Source organism: Aquila chrysaetos, chromosome 5 (assembly GCF_900496995.4).
Source record: "Aquila chrysaetos chrysaetos chromosome 5, bAquChr1.4, whole genome shotgun sequence".
NCBI classification, from domain to species: Eukaryota; Metazoa; Chordata; class Aves; order Accipitriformes; family Accipitridae; genus Aquila; species Aquila chrysaetos.
The window spans coordinates 72398285-72423759 of NC_044008.1; the positions used below are offsets into that span (position 1 = coordinate 72398285).

General features: G+C 36.6%; 1 protein-coding gene across 18 annotated transcripts in view; it reads right to left on the reverse strand.

Annotated features, from left to right (window-relative positions):
* Window positions 1–2499: 2499 nt before the first annotated feature.
* BPTF (bromodomain PHD finger transcription factor) overlaps window positions 2500–25475 on the reverse strand; it is a 57300-nt gene continuing 34324 nt past the window's right edge. For 6 of the 18 annotated variants that reach the window (XM_030014420.2, XM_030014415.2, XM_030014410.2 and 3 more), the window contains 19 exons: window positions 25303–25427; window positions 24937–25065; window positions 24497–24647; window positions 23952–24075; window positions 22324–22576; window positions 21733–21894; window positions 20600–20748; window positions 20117–20240; window positions 19359–19582; window positions 17883–18105; window positions 16763–17649; window positions 15924–16006; window positions 14004–14229; window positions 13207–13562; window positions 9653–9826; window positions 8561–8753; window positions 7459–7543; window positions 5396–5582; window positions 2500–3405 (listed from right to left, as the gene is read on the reverse strand). In XM_030014420.2, the coding sequence (XP_029870280.1) occupies window positions 3369–3405; window positions 5396–5582; window positions 7459–7543; window positions 8561–8753; window positions 9653–9826; window positions 13207–13562; window positions 14004–14229; window positions 15924–16006; window positions 16763–17649; window positions 17883–18105; window positions 19359–19582; window positions 20117–20240; window positions 20600–20748; window positions 21733–21894; window positions 22324–22576; window positions 23952–24075; window positions 24497–24647; window positions 24937–25065; window positions 25303–25427 (3892 nt within the window). In that variant the 3' untranslated portion in view covers window positions 2500–3368. Of the gene's footprint in view, window positions 4166–5395; window positions 5583–7458; window positions 7544–8560; window positions 8754–9652; window positions 9827–13206; window positions 13563–14003; window positions 14230–15923; window positions 16007–16762; window positions 17650–17882; window positions 18106–19358; window positions 19583–20116; window positions 20241–20599; window positions 20749–21732; window positions 21895–22323; window positions 22577–23951; window positions 24076–24496; window positions 24648–24936; window positions 25066–25302; window positions 25428–25475 lie in introns of all 18 variants that reach the window. The other 12 variants (XM_030014416.2, XM_030014417.2, XM_030014426.2 and 9 more) reach the window with 9 other exon arrangements.

A 25475-nucleotide genomic window follows, 5' to 3' on the forward strand; every position in this document is an offset into this window, starting at 1 on the left:
GAGGGACAGGAGAAGGAAGGAGGAAGGGTTGCATGTGGATCTCAAGCTTCTTTGTTTCTATTTTCAACTGAAGGCCAGGGACTAACCAGCAAATCCTACAGTCATCCATTTGCCCAGAACAGCAATGAAGCGCCCTTTGCTGCCCCCAAGACATTATCGTAATCCAAGACAGGCAAAGTGTGGGTACAAAAATAACATCCACAGCTATATCTCATTTTGATTGTCTCTCGGAAGAGATAAGTGATAGTATATCAGTGCTAATGATATCCAAAGCCTGAGTAAAATGCCAATAACTGACACACAACATCTGCACCACTCTCTGATACAGCTATTACTCTAGAAGCAAGCCCGAAGAACAATTTATTCTGTGTTCTCTTTTTGCATTACAAAGTCCTCCTACCTTTCCTTTCTTGCTTGAGAGGTTGCTCCTTAAAATGTTACCACAACAGCTGAGCAACAAGCCACTGTATTTCACAGCTTAACTGAAATACAGCTGGAGCAGGAGCCTAATGACCATTCTTTCTTTTTACCAGTGTTATCACATGCTAACTAATGTACTGATGAAAAAAAATATTCCTAGATCAAGTGGATTACCACAGTCTTGCACTCACTATTACAAAAACCTCACAGCATTAACCACACTGAAAAGAAGATGGCACTTACGTGGAATAGCTGCCACGGTAATTTTGATACATTACAGTAAATCATTCTTTCCCCAGCAGGATAAGCATGAAAATTCTGCAGCCAATACACAGAAATCCAGGTGTACAGGAATATTGTTGTCTTCCTGTCTCTCCAGGGGTTTACGCGAGGCTTTTGGGTAAGCCCAACTTTTTATTCAACTTTAAATCCCCACTAACTTTTGCAGGAACTAAATCTAGGCCAAGGATAATTACTTCAAATTTGTTTGAGAAGACAAAAAGAAAATCAAGCTGGTACAGTGCACGTTATCAAAATCTGTGTTACAATATATGACCACTTTGAAACAAACGTTGCAATAATTTATAAAAACACAAAGAGGAGGATGACTGAACAGAGATCACAAGTCTTACGAACTTAACACGCTTTTAAGGAAGGTGGGTATTAATTACGAGTGATGTATTTTCAGTAACATCATTTAACTATAAAAGATCACCACTAATAAATGGAGAAAAGTACCTCAACGACAACTGAAAACACTAAAAAACGCTCTCAGCACAATTAAATTGTAGGTATAGATTATTTCCCTAATCAACCTGATTAACTGGTAGTTATATATAATCTGGTAATGCCAAGACCTATATATGATAACGTTATCAAATGTTTCATTAGAAACACCACCAAATCAATGTCAAACACATTACTTTATTTGTCTAGGATGATGTGTCCTATAAGGTACAAAAAAGTACTCTTCAGTTTGCCACAATTTGTTAAAAACATAGCAATCTATTGCCTACAGGTAGGAAACTTTTAAATCATGTCATATATATTTATATATGAATAAATAGTACAGAAATACTGTGAAGTTTTGATGAGATGCAGGATATGTTCAAATGCTGTTAAAAGTTGAGATTTTTTCCTTGTTGCATTAAAAACACAATGCATACAATATGCAGCATTTTTTTTTAAACGTCAAAGGACAACATAACCTAAACGCAACTACTCTTCTTTAACTTTAAGAAGCATAAATGGATTATTGTTTTCACATTGAACAATTATTTTTAATTTTCACATATAGGTTAAATGACAACAGTTGTATGTACAAAAAACCACGGGTTTTTATTAGATAAAATTACCCCAGAAGAACCTGTACACCTGAGCCTGTAAGTGTAAGAAAGTGTGGTCAGTAGCAACATCTTTTTAAGAAAAATAACAGAAGAGGTTCTTGCATAGCAAGGTGTGAGGTTAAACCCAAAAGGAGCTTATCCATCAATCGGGTAAACCCCGGATCACTGTAGAACAGAAGTTAACTGTGAATTAGTGCAAAAGCTAGTCAAATGGTTGAAGAGCCGCATACAAACCATGGCTGATTAACTACAGACAGGTAATATGAGCAAGTAATTTATATACGCAATGTGAAAGTGATAGATCGGAAAGAAATAGCACTGTCATCTGCAATTTGCATCTTCTTGTGACTTCACTTTATCCCTCGTAGTAGCACTCCTCACACAGGAAACAATGAAGCAGTGCAGAATGCCTTTCAAAGACATCATTACACGTGGTACTTTACATTCCTAGAGTACTTGGCAAAACATCACTTAATTCAGCAGTGGGCGGTGACATTTCACAAAATACTTCCTACCACGTTATCTGTTACAGTAATTTTGGCACCACTGTAGAAATTTTATAAAGGGATAACAGGTGCTTACGGATGAAACGTAGTAAACACTACCTTTGGAGCAAAACGAAGTCAGATCTCCCTGGCCACTTCCCTCCCCTATTACCTGAAATATCTATCGTTCTGAACAGATCCCCGAAGTGTTACAAACATATTAGCGCACACTCAAAGACACCTACATCTGTGGGGAGAACAATTATCTCCATTTATTTTGTTTCATATACATCCATATTTTGAATTTTAATACAAAAGAAAAAAATTAGAATCTGACAAATGTTTACAAACAAGATACCTTCAAATAGATTTTACTCATTTCAGTCTGGTGCAGAGTAAATGACAAATTGTACTGTTATATTCAAGGCAACAGAGTCTGTAGTCCATGACCACTTAGCCCAACTTTTATGCAAGCTTAATTGTTTTTATCTACCATGAATGATAAACTCATTGTTGATTCCCAGTTCTGTGTGTGTGCACATGTGTACATAGCAGCTCCTTTCATAGAAAGAAAAGACATCTAGAGGTCTTCTTGTACTTTTACCTACAGGAATCATGTTAAGATACAGAATGGATTACATGTAACCGGGGCTGGATTTTATAAGAAAAAATAATTAGCTGACAAATGAGGGCAGCAATAAAAAAGCGTCTTTTTTGCAACAATAAATAAATACAGTCAAAGTTTTCTGTGTGGACTTTAAACCAGCTTCTTCACTGAAGAACAGACGTGGCATTTCCATGGAGTTAAACGTGACCCCATTTACTGTATCTTTTTTCTTGCTCTCTTTCTCTCTCTCCTTCAACAAAACAAAGTTTTCCTGCTTCTGCCACAATAGTACAACAATTTGATCTTGACAAGAAAGTGGTGCTGCTGATTTTTATTTCTTTGTCCTTTGGACAAAATAAGCCAAGAATATAATTTGACTGTTGTGACCAATAAAAACGCAGTTTACATCAAGTCTTGTCAGGATAACCTGACTAAAAACATCTGGCTTCTTAATTAAAAATTTTCAGACAACCAGATTCTTGCTCGTGTGTTAGGTTAACACGCTGAACTCTAAGAAGCTGTAGACTGCAGTTTGTTGTTATGGGACCTGCAGAATACAGAAGAAAGTGAAGAATTAAGCACCCTTCATTTTGGAGAACACAGTTGCTGCAAGGTGTTGCCAAGGGTAAATCACAATGAGGGAATTACCACCATGTTGCTTCCATTTATTTTTTCCCTCTCAGAAAAAAGACCACTTAAAAGAATTCTCTCTGAATTTTAAGCACATTTTCTCCTACAGTATACAAATATTTCAGTACTTGTAAAATGCAGTGTGTCACTGGAATATTCCAAAATGCCTGAAATCAGTTTTGCTCTCATATTTACATAATAGTAGTCCATCAAAAGGAAAGCAAAAAGACATTTTTTAATTTTGAATATTTATAATAAGGTATACTTTGCTTAAATTTATTCAAGAAGTCTTTGGATTAACTTAATAGAAAAAACTGAACAGGCATGTTAAAAATCACATTTTTGCTAATCAGAGTTCAGCAAAACTCCTCTTTGACGTTCACAGTTTTATTAGTGACCGAAAATAAAACAATAAAATACATGGTTTCCAAGATGAATTTTTCATTTTTCTCAATACAGTATTTGAGGAATTGGACAATTTTTTTTTGTTAATACAGTTATGTTTACCAGTACGACTGCTGGTAACAAAAACCAAAAACCCAACAATATTTACTTTTTAGACAAATGATCTGGATTTTTAGGGCAGTTTAATGTCATCAAATTGTACAATAAAAGAAAGTGACCCCAACATCCAGCTCTGATTCCAGTTAAAAAGTTCAGACTAAAGATATCACAATCTGCAAGAAAAGAAAGAACATGGATGGTATAAATGAAAAACAATAACAAATAAGATGCAGCAATGAAATTATTGTGTAAGCACAGTGAATGCTGGATAACCAGCTAAAGCAAGATGACAGAAACATGAGTTAAAAACTACCTGATAAAAATCATTAATACAGTATTAAATTGGAAAGAAAAATGCTAGACTAATTTGTTTGATCTCATCTCATCTTATCAATCCTCCATTCATATACAGAAAATTAGACAGCTTCCACAACACTGGATATAAAGTGAAGCTTTCAATTTAGTTAATTACAAATGGATATAATCCTGCATCAATATCTTAGGCTACCAGTCTGTTACAGTTTTGACTGTTACAATCGGATGGACAAAGTTAACTACTATACATATACAATTTCTGAGTAATGCTGAAAGGCATCCAACATTTGTAACTCAGTTACAGTTGGCTTATGTTGGAATACAGCAGTGATGCAGGAGAAATCTGTGCACTCTGTTGGTGTTTTCAGTAAGCCGGTTTTAGGAACAGCTGTACTAAATACCACATTATAATTTGACTAGTGCCATACAACTCCCATGTACGTGCTACTAGACAGAACAGGCCAGCAATAAAAAAAATTGTAGTAGAGTTGCATGTTCTTTATTAAACAGTAAATTTTCAGTTGTGTTTAGTTTTCCATATCCTACTTTAAACCTTACTTCTTCCCTCTGTTTCAAATATGGTAAGTTATAAAAAGATGAGAGAAGTAGGAAAAACTAAAGTATTTTAATTTCTTTCATCGGATTATCAGCTTCACTGAAGGATTGTCTCTTTTTAGCATCTGAAAAGTATGTACTGCACAGTAGAACATTATCAGAACTCAGAACACCGTATTTGTCCTGATCAGAAATTATTCTCATTAGGTTTTCTGCAGCAATGACTTAAAGTGCCATTCAAATTTTCTACATTTATGATACTGCCCAAATTTCCACCTAACAACTCATTTTGAACAAACATTAGAAAGTAACCTCCAAAAATAATATTTAAGCCTTCATTTTGACAGAAAATGACAGCTGGTTATTATAGAACAGATTTTTTTTTTTTTTCCCCCCCTTTAAAAGAAAAGCAGCTGTCCAGGAAAGTGCATGGAGAGGCAAATCCCTGTATGAATGCAAGGTAAGCTTGTAAAAGCATTAAGGAGATTTTAGGGGACAACAGAACATCTATGATTAGGAACACTTTAGCTTACCTGCTTGCCTTAAATCCTTTTAGTTTCTGTACAAAGAACGATTCAAGAACTTCTGCACATTGGTAAAAAGGGGAGTCACTTGGATTGTAGTAACGACAGTTATCAAAAATTTTGGTCATATCTGCCACAAACTCCGTGACCTTTTTGTAGTAACGTTTCAGTATTCTTTCTTCCATGGTGGCAAGGTCTTTAAAGAAACCAAAGATTATTAAAATGAGACATTTTCATCCTCAACAGAAGTTCACATTCTCAGATTGCAGGAAATGAAGCCTATCTAGGCTAGTTGCTTTTCCAGAAATGCTGGTTGTGAGGTGGTGACACCAGTAGGTCTCCTTCAGAATTAAACACTTATGCATGAATATGTTGTGTGCAGCTAAATTAAAATGCAAATATCAAAATGACCCTGGAAAACTTGGGTCTTTTGCTTTTTCTGAAGAAATTCAGGGCGGGGGGGAAGTCAGACAATGGATTCAGCTACTTGTACTTTATTTTCTTTACAACCCTCACTGAGACCAAGAGTCATATGTGTACATGTAATGGCTATCTAAACCTTCTGATTATTTATTTGAATTCATGACTTGCTTTGAATGAATTATCAATTTCCATGGGCATATACACACTACCACATGGCACAGATGAAAGAGATTTCAATTGCAGGATCATGCAAAATGCTAGTGCTCTCATTCTTACTGACTGGACACATTAATGAGACCGAATGGTGAAGTAAGCTGTAATTGTCCTATTTTAATGCAAATGTAAATTAAAAAGAGGGAAAGGAAAGAGAAGTGCCAATTACAAATATAGCTGTCTAAATGTATAGTGGTACTTTTAGCTAGAAAAACAATGACCTGCCCTTGGAAAATGCCCTTAAAGTGCTTATTTTGAAATGCCAGTATTGCCAGAATGTTTGAAAACAAACATAAATGGGCCTGGATTACCTAGTGTATTTTACATTTATTTACTTGTATACTTACAAGTGTATTTTCCTGCTAGTTAAGCCAGAAAGAGCTAAATGCGCTTTTGTTTATTTCATCCAATCATCATATGCTTAATTATATTATTATTATTTGACCTTTTCTTTTAAACTTTAACCCATCAATTATGGAATAGTTGTTGTTCAGCATTTTCATAATGGCACAATCCAAAACTTCAGAACAGACAAGGACAAAATTTCTAAGCAAAATATTGTTTTCAGTCAGCATACTACAATTTTGCCAAGACACAAAATTTAACTTTCCTATTTTTAGGATCAGTAAGGAGTAGGTGGGAAAGCTCAAATGATGCACTAGCTCTCATTTACACATATGAAAAGGTATTCGTTCAATAACTGGAAGGAAAGGAATAATATTTAGCAACACCATTTCTGGCAGGAGGTAGATTTTCCCAAGAGGTTTCACATTCAAATGTTTATCTAGTTTATTCCTAGCTAACTGGTAAGGTCTAATAAAATCAGAGTAAAACACTGTAAAGCTGCGGCATCTCTTCTTCCACTTTCCCCCACATACGTAACATTTGAATCAATTCTTGTTCATATAGCTTGAAAGACAAATTGCATATAATACAAAATTTAGTACACTATCAAGTCAGATGAAGATAATTTTAAACTCCATCTTAAGTTGCACATCACACTTAAATGTATTAGTACCACTTCCTCCTCAGACTCTAGAGTACATACCCCACGCTTTGTAGGAGGAACTGATGCAGAAAAGGACAGGAAAAAAAACCAAGCAAAGCAAAATGTAGCAAAATTGTCCTCTTGAAATAAAGTTAGTAATTTAAAAACAGGAATTCTGTCCTACTGCTGCACTGAATTTCACATTTTATACATTAGACTGACAGTATTTAGGGTTAAGGAGTCAGCCTAGAAGTAGATATATTAAGCCTCATGAACTTTTACACGTATCAATGAGAAATCACGTTGTCTCTGTTTGCCTGACTCCCCAAACTGTGTATTCTGCAAAACATATCTTTAAGATCCCGGCATGGAAATAGTCAGCAGGTAATTAATTTGATACTCAAAAATCCAAATCCACTCACTCATGGTATTGCTCAGAAACACTTACCCATTGGTTCTTTAATAACACCATAATAATCTGGCGCATCATTGGGGTCTACTGGTTCTAGGAATGGCCATGCCATCTTGTGAGCCTGTCAGGAAAACAAGATATAATTACAAAAAAAATGAAGTTAAATTAGCACTATTTAGTAGCTAAACATTTTCATTATACTTTTATCTGCTTGGGCCTAGAGTTGAACTTAAAGTGCAGTGTTACATGAAAAGGTAACTAGTACTCATTTGATGACTGTCTGAAGTTTTAAACTTCAGTGTCAACAATGGAGTAGTTGGTCTTCAAAACAGGAAACAGTGTGAAATTCAGACACAACAGGATACTGTGCTAAACAGGCTGCATAGAAAGGTATGTAATGCATTTACGGAGTGCTTGGCACTTCACACCCAGAAATGGGCTGCTGTTTTCACCTTCAAGTACTTTAATTTGTTTTCATACATGTCTGTAAAATGCAGAACAATGCAAAGTATTACCCTTTTAGGATTGCTGTTACCACGCAATTATTTCACCAAAATTATTGAAAATTCCTTACAGTTAGAGCAGAAAAGGCATATTTGGGAGTGACAGATAAACTAGAAATATACTGTAACAGACTGATGTAATTCTTTTTGTCAGGATGCCATCATTTACATGCTGGTAACAATTTTCTGTGAGAACGCTACTAAGATTAGTAACTCTGAGACTGAAGTGCAGAAGCGTAGATCAGAAATCACATAAAACTAATCTGAGAACAGAACGTTGCATCTTCTACATCCTGTTCAGTTAGGCTAATACTCTGCCTTTTGGTATTTTAAGTAAACCTGCTTCCTTTAAAAGCCTTCCATTGAAGAGATTGTTTAGTTTCACTAACTCAGAAGCAGTGATATACTAATTACTGTAAATATTCCTCGGCACAATAATGCCTATCAAGTTTGCAGCTGGCAAAGCGGCATTTCTCACAAAAAAAAAAAAAAAAAAAAAAAAAAAAAGCATTGCTATTTCCTTTTAAAAAAAGTCTCAAACAACTGGAAGAGAAATCAAAACCTACTCCAGGGCCCACTAGTTATGTCCCATACAATAATAAAGCACTCCACTTTGCTGCAATCCTTATTCTCACCTGTAAGGAACGTAGCACTCTTCTTAAACCTTCATAATCTTTATCAGTTAGTGGACTGAGTACAGTCATGGCATCTTCTGTGGACTGACATTGTGGACACACATATTCATCAATGAGATCTGCCTCACTTTGTAAAATGCCAACACAGCGCCCATGATACCAGTTCTGACATCGGTCGCAGCCAATGTAAAATCTGCAAGATCCAAAAAAGTGTTAGCGACCTGATCTATTTAATTTAAAGGTTACATTTAAATGCATAAACCTGCAATCCCCTGCACACAAGCAGATACTTGTCATGATTAAATACAACAGTGTAACTTGATATTTCAGACTGACAAATTCTAATTACACTATTCAAACTGCTTTTGTATTTACAAACAGACTACATTACAGACCATTTCAAAATTAGTTCCTAAAATTTATACTAGGCACTTTCAAGCAATCAATACTTCAAAAATCATTCCTCTGCTTTAGAGTTGAAAGGAACAGTATAATGCCAGAAGTCTCACCCAACCAGTGTTCCAGAGCAATTCAAGATACATTTTGTGCATGCTGGACTACAACTAGGGCTCTTGTTTCACTCCATACAAACATTATTCATATGGAAGCTTCAGTCTTGTAGTTGAATACAGAAGGGGTATTCTATGACACAAAGCCTTACAGTAAAAGATACCAACCATATACCCCCATACCAGAATTATGCCTTCTATCCAGATCAGACTAAAGCACAAAAAAAATCCACTAAATACTACATTTGTCTTTTAATCTTTCTAACCATCCCTTGTTAAAAAAAGAAAAAAAAACAAAACCAAAAAAATCAAACCCAATTTAAAGTACACGGTTTTGGTTTTTAAAAGCAAGCAAACAAACAAAACCCCAACACATTTTTCCACCCTGAAAGCTTCACTTTTCCTAAACATTTACTGTACAGAAACATTTTGGAGAGGAAGACAATTACTGAAAAGCAATTTGTATTACGAATGAATACAACATATGCAGAATAACTTCTTTTTTCTTTGCAAGGAACAGGTAACCACAGTCAGAGCAGTTTGCTACCTAAACATTAAATAAGAGGTTCTTATCAGAACTCACTGTGACTCATCATAAGGTGTTCTGCAGATACAGTACAATTCCTCACTGCTGCCCTCTTGTGCCCGTTTACAATCATTACAGATGTACACATCCATTTTCTTAGCCTCCTTTTCTGTGATGCCAACACATTCTCCATGATACCAGTTAGTACAAAGATCACAGCCAATATAGAACCTAAAAGTATTCACAATGAAAATGACAATGTAATTGTCATTTCAAATGGCATGGCACTTTTCCCTGCATTTCTCTCTGATGCACTTTCTTGCTGGCCTACTTCAATTTTCTGTCTCAGTTTCCCTGCTTCCTAGCATTCTATCCTTATAAACTAACATCTCATGCTGCAGCTATACTGTCAGTAAGGTCACTTGGGCCAATTTTAAATTGACAGTTCATTAAAATGCACATCAATATGTAACCAGACTTTGACAAAACTGGGCTAAAAATGTGTCTCCAATGTATGTGTGAAAAACTGTAAAAGGCACAAAAAGACAAGGCCAAAGAAAAAGATTTACATTTTCAAAACCATAGCTCAAAAGCCACTGAAACATTTCCTTAAGATTTGAAAATGTAGGTCTCAGTTAATTTAAAAAACAAAAGCAAAGCGCAAACACCAACTAGGAGTTACAAGTATACTACGAAGAACATGCATACCAGCCATGTGTGGAATACATATTGGTATAACATGATACGAAAGAAAATGGGGTCAGGACATAGTTGTCATAATTTTAATTGTTTTTTTTGGGGGGGTGGGCGCGCACTGAAAAACAGATATTATTAAACTACTCAAAATTGGAATGTGGACCATTCTTCAGAGAATAATGTCTACTCTCAGACACAACTATGTGACGGAACCAGATATGGTATGACACGAAGTGAAGGGAACCAGGTACAGAATCATGTGAATGGGACCTTGCACAGAATGATGTGACAAAACTGTAAAATATTATGCAAGGATGTTTGACATTTTGTGTATGGATATCTCAAAACATACCTATGACTAGTGACAATCAACCAGATGGGCGAAGTTACACATCCATTCTCTCTGCCTAAGCAAAAGCAAGCTGACTCAGAACCTCGACCTTCCTAGATTTTGGAGACCACCAACCACCTGCCACGTGCTGCTGTATGAATTTCCACCATCCTAGTTTGTCAGTCTGCAAGCACCACCCACTGGACACTACACACTAGCAACAGGACAGTAGCTAGCACATGTTCCACAAAACAAACATCTCTAATTTCTTGGGCCTCTGCATACGTCCCACATACTCAGATCCTGCCTTTCCTCTTAATTTTCAGTCAGGCAAATCCTAAAAATAAAATAAAATAAATAAATAAATAAATAAATAAAAAAACCACACAACCCAACCTTCCATAAAGAACGGATAGATATAGCTCCTTCTGACAACTGTCAACAACTATTCGGCCTGTGTCCTCTTCCCAAGAGGGACTGTGTCTGTTTGATCCCAGTTATCTGGAAGCACATTTATGTCCTGGTATAGATGCTAAACCCTGCCACTACAATGTGGAACAGGTGTCACATTATGCTTTAACAATTAAGTTGGAATCTAAGTAGGAATCTTAGAAAGATACCCTTACTGACCATCCTGAAAACAACGAGCAAATGCCTATAACCCTGGAGTATCACAAATGAGAACTAAATGTAAAAGACTTGCAATAAAATACACAACATGGAATAACTTTTGAGGATTTACTACATCCTAAAAAATGCATAGGGTATTCATAATATACAACAAATTAGCTTTTCAAGCAGCACATCTATCTTTTCTGAAGTAGAAAAGAGACACTAGCACAAAGAGGAGTATCTGATGCCTATATATATATATATGTGTGAAAAAAAAAAAAAAAAAGTTTACCAGAAAACTCTTTTAAAACTTGACTAATCCCTTTCCAAACAGTGAAAGGATAATGTAGTTCAACAGTAGAGTCATCATTTGTAAGAACATAAAATTTAAAATTCACAAAAAGCAAAGCAGCAGAACTGCATCATATTGCTAAGGATACTACTAAGTTATTAACATTTCATTTTCTTCAAGTTTTATTCTGTGCATTTAAGCACAGTTCAATTCAGACCACCAAAATTCACTCTATGACCACATTTTTCATCAGCTTAATCAAATGCCCACTAGAGTCAACAAAAAGAGTTAGTCTGACAATCAAATCCTTTTGCTCATGGAATTTGTTCATCTTATTTTTGTGACAGTTCTATTACTTACTAACAACAGAAGCAGTACACAGACCTTTGTTCGGTATTACAACAAAATAAGAACAGGGTATCCTCCTAAATTTACTGGATGACAGAAAGCCTAACACAACGTTCGTTCTTTAAGTGAGACTGGTGACATCCCTTAGGAGTAATAATGAATTACCAACCAGGGCGTCAGAAGTCTGCTATTTCTACAGTAATGGCAGCACAGAGAGCGGTCCAATTTCCCACACCGATGTAACGGTCAGAGCTACTGAACAACCAAGGTGAAAAAGACCTCAACTTCATTAAAAAAAAAAAAAAAAAAAAAAAATTAAAATCCAAAAAAGGGTAGAAGGAACCTCAAGAGGTCCTCTAGTCCTGGCTCTAAATTTGGAATGAAGAGCCATTCCTGGAGTGAAAGCACTACTCCACCTCTATGGTTTCTTTCTGTTATCAGCATTTAAACCACCACCAAATGGCACCAATTAATACTTTTTGGTATTGTCACTGGTTGAGCAGATACATACTTAGAATCGGTCTGAAGTCAAATTTATTTTACATACATCTCTACACAGCTATCAGATGTTAACCATTACTAACTACTGATGTTAGTCACTTCTAGCTTAAGCAGGAATGCATAACACTATCCCCCTGCAATCCACTAATCTTCCACTCCACCACTTACTAAATTTCTTCACAAGCTTTGTACATAGCATAAATATTTTTCCTCATTCACAGTCAGAATCAAACTACAGAGGACTGCAGTTTTCACTTTGTCAAATGCTTACATATTCATTTTTTTATCAACCCTGGGATATAAATTACAACACATGGAAACCATTTCTACCTGAAACATTGTCCAAAGCGAACTGCAGTCCAGTAACTTGGAACCCTCTTTACTGGCTATTGACTTACAAAAAAAAAGTCATTTATTGGAAGACGGTACCAAAGCTATTTCTAAAGAACATCAACTACTTGTTCACAAGAAATTGCTCAAACCAAATTGTCACTTGCTTCTGAGGCAGAGGCAAAACGGCAAAAGAAAGAATAACAGAGCGGAGGAAAAAAAAGAAAAAAGAGTATGTGCATGTGAGACAGAAAGGTCATACAATGGAAACATGCAAACAAGTAGAAATATAAAACATGTACATTAATAGTATAGATCAAGTATGTTAATAGTTTTGTAACTGCTAGTGGAAAACAGAGACTTTATTCTTTATACCTTAGTGATCACTGCAATAACACCTGATACGCTATCTCCAATTCTAGAACTACCTTGCACTAACAGCTAAATACTAAACCTAAAGCTAAGAATACACAGTAAAAGGCTATGGCATTCACTACTCACTTAGACTCATCATAAGGCGTTTTACAGATGCAGTAAAGCTTTGTGTCCTTCTTCGTTTCCTTTGAGGTAGTAGAAATCATTTTCTTTTTCTTGGACTTGGAAGCTGACGAATCTTTCTCCTCATCTCTCTTTCTCTTCTGGGAGGATACTGGCATTGGGACTGTGGTGGAGGAGGAGGAGGTGACGCTGGCTGCATGTTGCTGTGGTGGTGGTGGTGGTGGCAGTGGTGGCGGTGGTGGTGGTGGTGCAGCGGCTGCAGCTGCGGCTGCAGCAGCTGCGGCTGCTGCTGCAGCTGCAGCTGCCTGGGCTTTTTCTTTTTCTTTCTTAATTTTAGTCAAGTCTTTCTTTAGCTCCTCCTGAAGTAGATTAAATGAATAAATAGAGAGGGAGGCACTTCATATGGTTATTACAGGACAGGATTTAAGTCTAGACATAAATCCCATGCTTAACCAAAACAAAATAATTAAAACCATTTTGCAAATATGCAAATTTTTTAATGTGCTTAACCTACAATTCACATAACATTAGTGATGACACTCTTGGCCTGCTATGACCCAACTAGCTGTAATTTATCAGAAGCTGTTTCAGGAAACAAGGTAATTTCAGTCCAGATGAAAACCAAGAAGCATAAAAAGGACATATACTAGCTTTGCAGAGATCCATGCGTCCACTACCAGAACTTCTTCCTGTATGTTTCCTTAAAATCTTACTTAGCAAAGAGATAAATTAAAGATTAACAGAGAAATGTGCTCCCCAGCTTTAAAATCAAATGAGTCTTTGAGAATAACTGTCCATACCTGCACTTCAATTTGTAGATCTTTGTCCAGAAGTGCTCTTTTTTTCAATATTTCAGCTTTCAGCTGTTCTTTATGCTTGAAAAGCAGAGCTGAGAGTTTAGTAGCATTCTGTTTACTACGCTTCTGTTCCACACTCTCTTCTCGCTTTCGTTTCTTAGCTGCCTGTTTTTCTTCTTTGTCTATCTTATCCAGAATATATTTCATCACTTGGTTGCACACAATCATTCTGGGGAAGAAATAAAGAAAAAGTACATTGTGCTGAGCTGCCTATTTATCCCCAGTTGAGAATGCAGAATCGTTTAGCTCTCCAGTCTCTACAAGTTGCAAGCTAAATTACTACATTTCTTAAGACGTAGAAGGTAAATTTAGTAACACGCATTGCTCCCACTCATACTTATTTACTGGAACACCACTAGGAGAGATCGAGTCCCTAGTTAGGCTCAAGAGGGCCAGTCCCCATTTCATTTAACTGATGAGAGTACTAATTGTTCCTCCCCTTCCCCTAAAAAACTCCTAACAAAGCTTACGCTTCAGTACGCTGAGAGATATTTTCACTCAATTCAGTTTTCACAAACATGCTTGAAAGAGGCTGGATTTTTTTTATTCTGATATAAGATAAAAGCAAGTTGGAAGCCTGTAACTTCTTCTCAAACATACATTTCCACCTTCCAGTGACCATTACTAAGTTTTTGTGTTTTGGCATAAGGACTGACAAATATTTTTCAGTGTAGAGAATTCACTATAAAACAGTTCCCAAATTCTTCACTAATGACAACTCAGGATTAATTTTTCATCTGCTTGTTGTACACTCAACTGTCAATCTCTTTTCCTGCTCACTTGTTCTGCAATTTTCATTTATTTTGCTTGATATTTCAATTAGAAAATGAATGTATTTTGGTTCTTCTGAATTTACTTTTCCGCTCCCATTCTATTTCAAACCCACCAGAAAATTAAACGCTTTTGTTGCCAGAGTGACCATGAAAAATAACCCCCATTGACATATAAGCTGAAAGCAAACAACAAAATAGCAATGGCTGGGACAGGTAGCTGCTGCTAACTCTGTAGTCTCAGGCTCAGACATACTGTCTTCTGATACACACCTGTATTTTGATGCTAGTTAGAACTCTCTCTCTCTTTTTTAATTTTTAATTGGACTTCTGTCAGTCTAAATACCAATTTGGCTGACACCATTAAATGAAGAGTATATGACAAGACATCTTATTCTTTATGCAATTGTGACCATTAAGCGAGTAGCACCTAGCGATATTGTTGAAATCAACTAAGCTTGTCCTCTGAGTTGATGATCAAAATTTTATAAAAAACACTATTCTTTTCCTTACTATCTGACAACACACACACTTGTGATTATCCAATTGAAGCAACTGCATGAGTGAAAAGGAGTCAAAATAACCCTAAGACAAACGACAAGCACTCCAAATTTGTGTTTAGCCACTTCAAACATAAAATCTCCTAGTTTGTTGAATAGCACTATCTTCCAACTCTTCAATTGCTTCTGTAGAGTGGGATGTACAGTGGACAAGAATGGAAATAAACTGCCACGATAAAGGACAAACAAAAACCAGGCTTTTTTTCAACAGAACCATTCATTCTCCATTCTGTGCTCCTTTAAGGATGGTTTTTACCTTGAATTTAAAAACTGTGGCCAGCTCCAAACACATGCAATACAACGTTTCACTTTAAAAACATACAATCAAAATAAAATTGAGAATATACAGGATTCAATTACTTAAAGTTAAGAACATCATTATGAAAGTTATTTTTGAGTGTTACTTTAACCAATTTTAAAACAGCAAAATTTCTTTAAGGTTTTTACAAACCAGTGTTTTATTATACCACCATTAAAAGATGTTATAAATGTAAAACTTTCACATCTAAAGATGCACTATGATGCACATTCACCTCTGATTTTCTTCCCTCTCAGCTGGAGTCAGTGTCTTCTTCTGTTTCAAGTGTTCTATGACAGCATTCTGTTTCATAACCACCTGTAGGATGATACAGAATCCAAAATAAAATATGAAAACTTCAGCCAGTATTTGATAATATTACTGGGAGAACCAGGACATTTTTTAAGTTAAAGAAAAAATTAAAGTGTTATTTCAGTAAGTGACAAAATAAAACTGATTTTATCAGAGGGCCAATGCTTGTTTAAAGCAATTATTTGAAAATTGAAAATGAACACCACCACCACCCCACCCCGGAGTAGGATATTTTGCTTATGTCGAGTTTAAAACTAGGGACTAAATGTAAATTGACAGTATTTCTTCAGTGACTGGTTGTTTTATTTAAAAAAACGGTAAGAGTCCATTATATACATATATATATATATGTATGTATTTTTTTTTTTGAGCCCTGCAGCCATCCAACAACATTACATTTCAGATACCTCTTTGAAATCTCAGTTTCCTACAGCAGGCAATGAAAGTACTGTACATGTGTTCTGAACATCAGCTCTCCTATCTATAACCTATCTTTCCTGAACTGAGAATAAAGATATATTGTCCCAGCAGCTAGTGGTAAGTTGAATCAAGGTGCCAGAAGACTGCAAACAGGGTACAATTGACTTGATGTGCTGAATTAACTTAGAATATTTAATTAAATTGCTAAAAGCAATCGTACACTAACTTTGAAAGAATCAAATTAACTGCCTATCAAATGTATTAACATTGTTAACAAGAACAGGCATTTAAAATGAGCTTTGTTTCAATCATTAAATTTTAATTTCCTTCTGTTAACTTTACCTGTTTCTGGATAATGTCACTTTGATTAGAAGCCTGAAGGGTGTGCTCACGTTTAATTTCTATCTGTTGCTGCTTTTTCTTCTGTTGCTGCTCCCTGAGCTGCTGAACTCTCTGCAGCTGCTCCTGAACACTAGCTGCTTGAACTGTTACCACATTCTGAATCTGGTGAGCCTGTACTGGGCTAGTTTGTTGGATCTGAATAGGTAACTGAAGCTTGATCTGCTGGGGCACACTGCCTTGTTGGGCTTGTATCTGAGCCACAACATGTGACTGAAGCTGAGAGAGAACTTGGACTTGTTGCTGAAGCTGAGGCACTGTAATAACTTTTGTTGGAGGCTGCTGAAGTTGCAGCGGAGGACGAGTTGGGGATTGCACAGGAACCTGATTTAAACTTTGAGTAGTTGGAAGGGTTGAGACCGAAGTCTGAACCTGAGGTTGTGATTGCTGCAGCTGAGCTTGAATTTGTGTGGGAGCATGGGGCTGCATCTGAATCTGTTGTTGGGTTGTAGTCTGCACCTGAGCTGGTTGCTGAGGCTGGACTTGGGACTGGCCTTGTGGAAGGATTGCAGTCTGCGGCTGACTCTGGACTTGCACTGGAGATTGCCCTTGAGCCTGGGTCTGTGCTGGAGACTGAACTGGAGATTTAGACGATTGTGCTTCAGGTGTGACTGGAGAGTCAACAGATGTCGGAGTCTGAGATTCAGGCTGGGTCTGAGTTTCAGGCTGAAGTGCTGGCTGCGGTGCCTGTGGCTGGGCCAGCGGCACAGGCTGAGTACTCTGATTCTGCACTTGAGGCTGGGCTTGCTGCTGGCTCTGAGGCTGTGGCTGAATCGGTGGCAGCGCTGATGTTGGCTGTGCCTGTAGAGCTTGCTTCTGTTCCCCTGTAGCTGTGAAGGATAAAAACAAGTATTCTATTCATTTCAAATGACACGTCTATGAGCCTTACTAATTTGAACCTTTTAGAATTACTGTAAAGCTCTATACAGAAATTCAAGAGATTTCTAAGCTTGTAATACACTTCCAACAAGTATACTGTAATAACAGACCATCTCCAACTGCATAAAAACTCCCATGCAACTGAAATTGAAGCTTTTTTTCTGCTGAACAGAACAATGCTTACCCGAGGTTGAAGTAGAAACTGTTGTTGTAGTTGTGCTAGCTGTAGTAGCCGCTGCTGGTAGTGGGGTGAAAAGAAATCTCTGAATTGTACCATTTGGCATAGCTGCTTGCATAAGCTGTTGTCCTGGACCAGGTATTACAGTCACACCCTGAGGGATTAATTGTAATTGACCAGTAGTTTGACCTTGTCCCTGAATTACCACAGTTAATCCTTGACTGCCACCCTAAAAAAAAAAAAGTTAATATTGATGTATCAGTGATATAATTCTTAGACAGACTTCACTGAAAATCAGAAGAATTAGAGTTTGGATTTCAGAATTCAATACTTTTACCATATACCATATTCCTAAAATCCAAAACTAGCATTTGAGATCATGAAATACTAAAATACTCTTTCACAATTCTATCAACAACAGATTACTGAGTTGGAGTTAGTTACATGTATTTTCATTCAAATATTGACAAGAACCCTAGCCAGAAAGCAGCTAAAATAAAACATCTTTGTTCCTAGAATTTACAGGCAATACAGAGCATGGGTAATTTTAGACATACTATTAATTACTTTCTCAAGAATCCCAACAGTTTGTGTAAAAGTTCTCTGCCCTGAAAATATTTCCTAACCACATATCAGATCCTACCCAACTGTGAGCTTTCATGACTGACTGTTCAGTTTGTAAAGTATTGTGAATTTCTGTAGGTTAAGCTGACACTTAGGCAGCTCATGACATGACTCTCAACTCAGTGATGGAGAAGCTAGGCTATTGTCCCAACACCTAGATGCATAACTCCACATTTTGTGAACCCATCAAACAGAATAAGATCCCTGCAAAAATCCTTCCAAGTCTTTAGTTGTCGAAATGAACTCTGAGTCTTGTTCCACATATAAAAATCTTATCTGGCTACAAGCAGCCTGCACATTACAATCATTTATATATATTACTTATAATTTGAAGAATATTGTGGTAACTCACAGACGTCTATTTTTACCCTATGCTTGACTCAACTTATTTTTTGCCAACAGACCTCCATGATCTGAGCAGAAGCTGTAAAAACTTTTTTCTTCCTCCAGTTCCAGATACTGTAATTTTTCCTCTGAGACTCTGGATGACATGAATGAAAACTAAATCCTCACATAAAACCAAAAGACAGGGAACGAACATTATGCTCTGAAGGTCTACAAAATAGGCTGTACAAATTAATTGTGTCCCTTACTGCTATTAATGTGAAGGCTTTTTTCCATATTGCTAAACTTTCCTGATGCTAGTTATATTACTGGGGAATACAACAGGAAGTGATATTTAAAACTTTACATATAGTAGTTAAGCTTCTTTCAGTCTGTAATTATGCTAATTGGTCATCCTAAAAGAAGGCCAAAACATAAGTTTATGAGCAGTTACACTACACTGCTGAAATCCAAAGGCTTGATAAGATGTATCTTAAGTACATTTCCATGCCCAGAGGCTGTAAAATATTTTACCTGTCCTTGTGTTAGTTGTGTGAGTTGGGCCATAGTAAGTTTCACTTGTCCCTGCTGAGGGCGAGGGGGCTGCGATGTGGCTTGTGGCTGTATTTGCTGAGGTGGTGTTCCAGGACTTGTGACGGTCTTCTGTCCAGCACTGGAAGAAGCTGTGCTGGTACTAGAAACCGCTGTTGAGACAGGCTGACCCCTGATTATTTGAGTCACCACTTGCTGTGTCTGACCTGCAAGAGAAGAATTTGTGATAAAGAAACACGTTTCCAACATTTTAACCATTAGCACAGCAAACCTCCGAGTCACAACAACTTGCAATAGTGTATAATCAGACAAGTGCAGCAAACACTGCAGTTTGCACATAATTTTTCTTTACGAGCCATTTGTCTGTGTGGTTGACTGAAAAATGTCTGCAAAATGTTTTCTATTTTAATTCAATTCAGATACTTGCAGAGTACTTCAAACACTTAGCTTGCCTTTAAAGAAAAAAAAAAAAAAAAAAAGGCTTTCTCAATGCACAATTATTCTAAACTTTTTTGTTTGTTTTCAAATGCATGGACTTAAAAATAAGTACTAGATTTCCCAGTGTCAATGATGAACAACACTGACAAAGCCTGCAACTGATACATTCAAAAGCCAGAAAAGGCACTTGTTAGAAGTCAAAATGAGGTATCTTTGCTTTGGTATATATGATACAGAAAGTATTTGTGAAGAAACAAACCATGGATTTCACACTGGAAATTTAAATATTAAAATGAACCTACTGGCTGGAAGAATACCTTGTTGCACCACTACAGGTGTTCGAATGATGGTCTTTCCAAGCGTTGACTGCTGAAGTGGTGTCCGTATTACCGTCATACCAGGGCGAAGTGGTGTCCCTTGCACTACCTACATACACCAAAATGGAGAGCATATGTAACTTGTGAAAAAAGCCACTAGGATATGCCCTGAAGTTTCATTTGTTTGTTTGTTTGTTTTTAAATATAGTAAGAAATTACAAGATGCAAGCAGATCCAATATTTTTGCATCTATGCTGACATCACTAAGGCTTACCAAGCTCTAAACTACTAATTTTTTCAACTGGAGAAAGTTGTTGTACCTCCTTGGAATAAAGGATCCATAAACACTATTGCTGAGATAAGCTAAAAACATTGAAAGGTGACTAGACAGAACTTTTAGTACCTGCCAATAACTTAAAATATATGCACCCATATTTTTTGCAGTAAATAATCAGAAAAACATCTTACTTGTGAAGTGGTGGTTGTTCCTAATGTCCCTGTGGTATTTGGCCTAATGGTTACAGTTGCTGTCCTTGGCTGGAATGAAGTAAACGTTTGACTCGCACCTGTAGTCGATGGAATGATACCCAATACCTTTTGCTGAACTTGAACAACACCTAATTAAAGAAAAATTGAGAATTCATTAATGACATAATTGCCATCAAAAGAAATAAATGCAACTCCAGGGTGGCATTTAGAAATCAGTCTCCAGGTTTCTAGAACACCTTTGAATCTTTCAACACTTCTTGGGAGAGCCTTTGTCACATTGTAAAAAGAAGCAGCATTATACTTTGTCGATAGTCCAACCACATTTTAAGTTAAGAAATAGGTATTTTAGAAGAGATTAAGGAAAGAGTGAATCTTCACAAAGATCAATTTGATGGTAACTGCAAATAACTCCTTGCATTGACAGGGTGCCACAAATTAGTATTATACAACCATTAAAAGCTATAATCTGATTAATTTAAAATGTAGGAGACCAGTTTGAACACCTTTCACCTACGAGCTTGTAGTGCTGAAGAAAATGGGTAATGCTTTTCCTGTCACCTAATGAATTTTAATACACAACTAGTAGCCTTCATGATTTCCTCAGATGCTAAGTATAACGGAGACAGAGAATTGAGCTTTTCTGTTCAATATACATTCACAAATCTCAAAATATTAAGTCCTCTTCTTGAGGCAAGAAGAAAAAACACTAATCTTAGTTTGGAGCCAAACTCTTGCTCATCAGTGAAGAGCCGATGTAGGCATTAACCAAGAACAGCAGCTTTTTTTTGTGAAGAAAGTTGTTTTGTTGATGTATAATTTAGATAACAACAACAACAAAAAAGCATGCTTCATTCCACATTGTTAAAAATAAAGCTTCTAATTTTGTACTATGAAACGCAGAATAATCTATAGGCAAAAAACTTGCATTTTTCCTCTACAGACACAAATATGCAATACCGGGGGAACAAGCTCTAGAAACTTGGATATATATATATAAGAAAAAATATTTTTTCCCCCTTCAAGTCACAGTTTACTTCACTGGGAAAATAGTGTCAATGGAGAATTAATCAGCAAGCTGGAATACATTTTTAATTCAGTTCCCTTTCCCCTACCTCCTTGAGTTGATGGCACATTGACGGCAACAATCTTGCTGTTTGCAGGGAGTGGCAGCTTAGTTATCACTTTCCCTGCCATCGTTACTGGACTGCCTGAGATCTGGAAGGTCTGCCCTGTGCTGGCAATGGTTGTGGCTGAAGTGGCAGCTGTGCTAGTGGCTATTGAGGTACACAGAACAGTCAGTTTTAGAGCAGAATAATTAGTCAATGAAATGACTATTTTCAAGTATGAAACAGCAAACTACAGGATTATTTTTACAATAATTTTTGAATGCGTCATGCTTTCTTTGGTAAAGATTCTTTTTTGGAACAGTATGTTACAGCATAGAATGCTTTCATTATCAACGATTACTAGTACAACAACTGTCAGTAGCAAATGAGACAGGTCAGAAATAAGACTACCTAGCAAGTCTGAATAAAGAAAAATTAGACAGGTATTATCTCAGAAATGTCCTGCTGACTTAGCAAGAGAGTTAAGAGCAAAGATAACAAGAAACGTAATAATGCTATATATTCTGGAGAAGATATAGATTCCATATATAGGATGAACTCCAGCACATGTTCTTTCCATGATAAATGGCTACTTACCTGTTGAAGATTGGCCTTGTTTAACCCAAGTAGCAAAAGTCTGATGGAAATTCTTGTTCTGCTGGAATGTTACTGTAGCTGGAGAACCCACTTTTGTAGTAAGTACTACTTTGGTTCCAGTGGGGACTGGGCCTGCTAAAGGGCCCACCACAACTTTCTGTGGTGTTGAGACAGTAGTTGCAGTGCTGCTGGCTGTAGTGACTGCGGGGGCCACACCTGCTGCAGGTATTTGCTTCTGCTGTTCCAGCCGTTTCTACAGAATTTAGAAAAAAATGGAACGAAGGGATAATTAGCATTTTCAGATTTTGTACAATAAATGCTGTCTTCCCAGTATTGAAAAATAAAGGACTCTGGTAGGATTTTAGTTCAAGTTGTGAAGAATTGAAAAATAAGGTGCTTGCGGACCCTATAACACGAGACTCCTTGACCTGAAGAACTACAACTCTGCTTATAGTACACAGCCAGAAATTTTCCTTTATAGTGTCTTTAAAATCCTCTGCTTATGTTAATTTCACTGCACATTTTACTTTAAAGAAAACTTATTAATAAGTCTCAGATTAATCTGAAAGGTTAAAAAACTTTGAAAAATATCCATCTATATTTGGCTTTGATCACGTGCATACAGCCTGCGTCTGTGTCAGTAAGTGGCACATCATCATTAACACAGAGTTTACTACTAGCATTCCTAAGTTTAGAGCTGCCTGCACCAAGATCCTCTCAGTTACAGAAAAAAAGTAAAGAGACTGTATCATTCTACTTCACCATTAAGAATGTAATTTTAAAAATTATTCTTTTAACTGTAAATCCAGTTTGCAGCCTGCTTAAAAAAATTAGTTCAAAATCCCTTACCTTACCCAGCAACCTTCTGTGCTGTAACTGTCAAGAAGGTGCATTTAATTTAGAGAGCCACTATGTGAAGGGATAGTATCAGTAAGCTCTTTTAGAATTCCAAATAATCTAACATTCTTCCCTATCTTACTGGAATTACCTCTGTATTTATTAATTTAAATTTCAGCATTTGGTTAGCATTATATTGTGGTAATGCCCCCGAATCAGAAACACTTGTTCACTAGTAATGTGTTTTCTTCAGGAAAGATGAAATGAAAAAGGAGTAACTTGGAAAAAAGCACAATTATTAATAATGTATGTGAAATACCAACATGGCATTGGGTTTCCTAATTTTAATTGCATACATTTATACATACATGCACACTTACATCTATACATACATATCTATATATATTTACATAAAATTATCAATGGGCTTCACTCAGCCTACTTAAGATAGGATAAAATCAAAAGATTCAATTTGATTGAAGCATGAAGGATAAATGCAGTTGTATTCCCAAGTCAGCTATATACCAAGGCAGCTTTCCATTACACCATAGAACACTGCTGACCTTACCTGGAGACTGGTGCTTCTCAGCCTTCTTTTAAAATGGAAACAAACTATACCTTTTTAAAGTGTTATAAACTGGGGGGGGGAAGGCAATCGAAAACAAATCTTTGCTTTAACCCTGTTTCAAAAATGGTGTAAGATAGGGATAAACTTTGTTTCTCATATTCTAATGCATGTGGTCTACCAGTGCATAGTTGCTGACAGGTGGGACTACCAATAGCTCCCCCACCTGCTGGGCAGCCAATCGTTGGTGTTTTAGTTGAGCCTCCAATTGGGCCTTGAATTCCTCTGCCTTCTTCTGTTCACTAACCTTAGCCTGTTGTTCAACTGCCTGTGCCTTTTCCTTCTCCACCCTGCCAAAGACACAACCAAAAGTAAGTTATACTACCACGTAAAATCCAACCATCAAACTGGATTTCATTTTATCCAGTTTAATGGTGCTTATAAGAACAAACGTCAAAACTGAAGATCATACATCATAATAATAGCCTTTTAGCATACAACAATGATCAGTTCATAAGCATGGAAAAATTAATAGAATACCAGTTCTAACAAATCTTTAAGATCTGCATAAATTAGTTTTGGTACCAGCAAATAGGTTAGCTTTACAACTTTAAGCTTGACTATCATTATCAAAAGGCACAGTAAAAATGCAACACAGATCTGCTTTTATTGATTGTAGCTAGCGAGTTTGTGTTCTCTAGGGGGAACTTTTAACACACAGACACGCACACTAAAACTGCTTTCTTTAAAAGCTCATTTGAGTTCATTTACCTTTCAGCAAATGCCCTGATCTCCCATAGTTCCAATTCCTCCTCTGCTACCCAACTTTCAATTATAACTGGGCCCGTTTGCTTGGGTGTTTCTGGCCTTTTCGGCCTTAGTGCACTTGATCGCAGTCCCTTCCTCTGGGGTGTTGGAGTTTCTTTAGAGAACAGTCAAAACACACATGTTAAGCTCAATCATAAAACAAAATTAAAGTGTAAACCAAGATTCAGTGCCTCTTTCAGTCTCATTTTATAAACAGGAAGGCCTTTCAGATTCAGATAAATCATGTCAGTTTGTTAAATGCATTACTTGTTTCAAACAGGCGAATGAATAGTTTGTGTCAAGCTATATTTGCTCCCTTGATGGTCTGAATTAACAAAGATCCAGTTACCTTAATTTCTGTAGGAACTTACGGGAAGCAGAAAAAAATGTATAAACAAACATACCTTTTGGAGCCTCTGGTACACCAATGGGACAAATAATTTTTCTTATACAGTACTCTGACCGGATTCCATATGGACCAACATCTCTTCGCTTGATTATTTCTGTTGTTGTAATTTCAGTTTCAGATGTTTCTACAACAAATTAGTCCCAATACGTTAACAACAGAAAAAAAAAAGCAGCTAAATCTCCAATCAACCCAATATACTCAAGGTAAAGAAACAGCAACTACTACAAACTGTTGACTAAAAAAATTCAAATGTGATAGCTAACATCAAGCCTTTACAAAAATGCTTGGAATGAGTGTAATACTCAAAATTAACAGCAAGAGCTTTTGCATTAAGAAACCCAGAAATGTAAATAAATAATACCTGTACGTGTAGTTCCTCCCCCAGGTGGAGCTTTTGCTGCCATATCATCCCATTTGAGACATGCCCACAATAACCGCAACATAAGGCTCACTCCAGCCAATGATTTTACTGTTTGAAGTCGGTACCTAACAACAGAGTATTAATTATATTTTAAAATCAATATGTATTTAAAA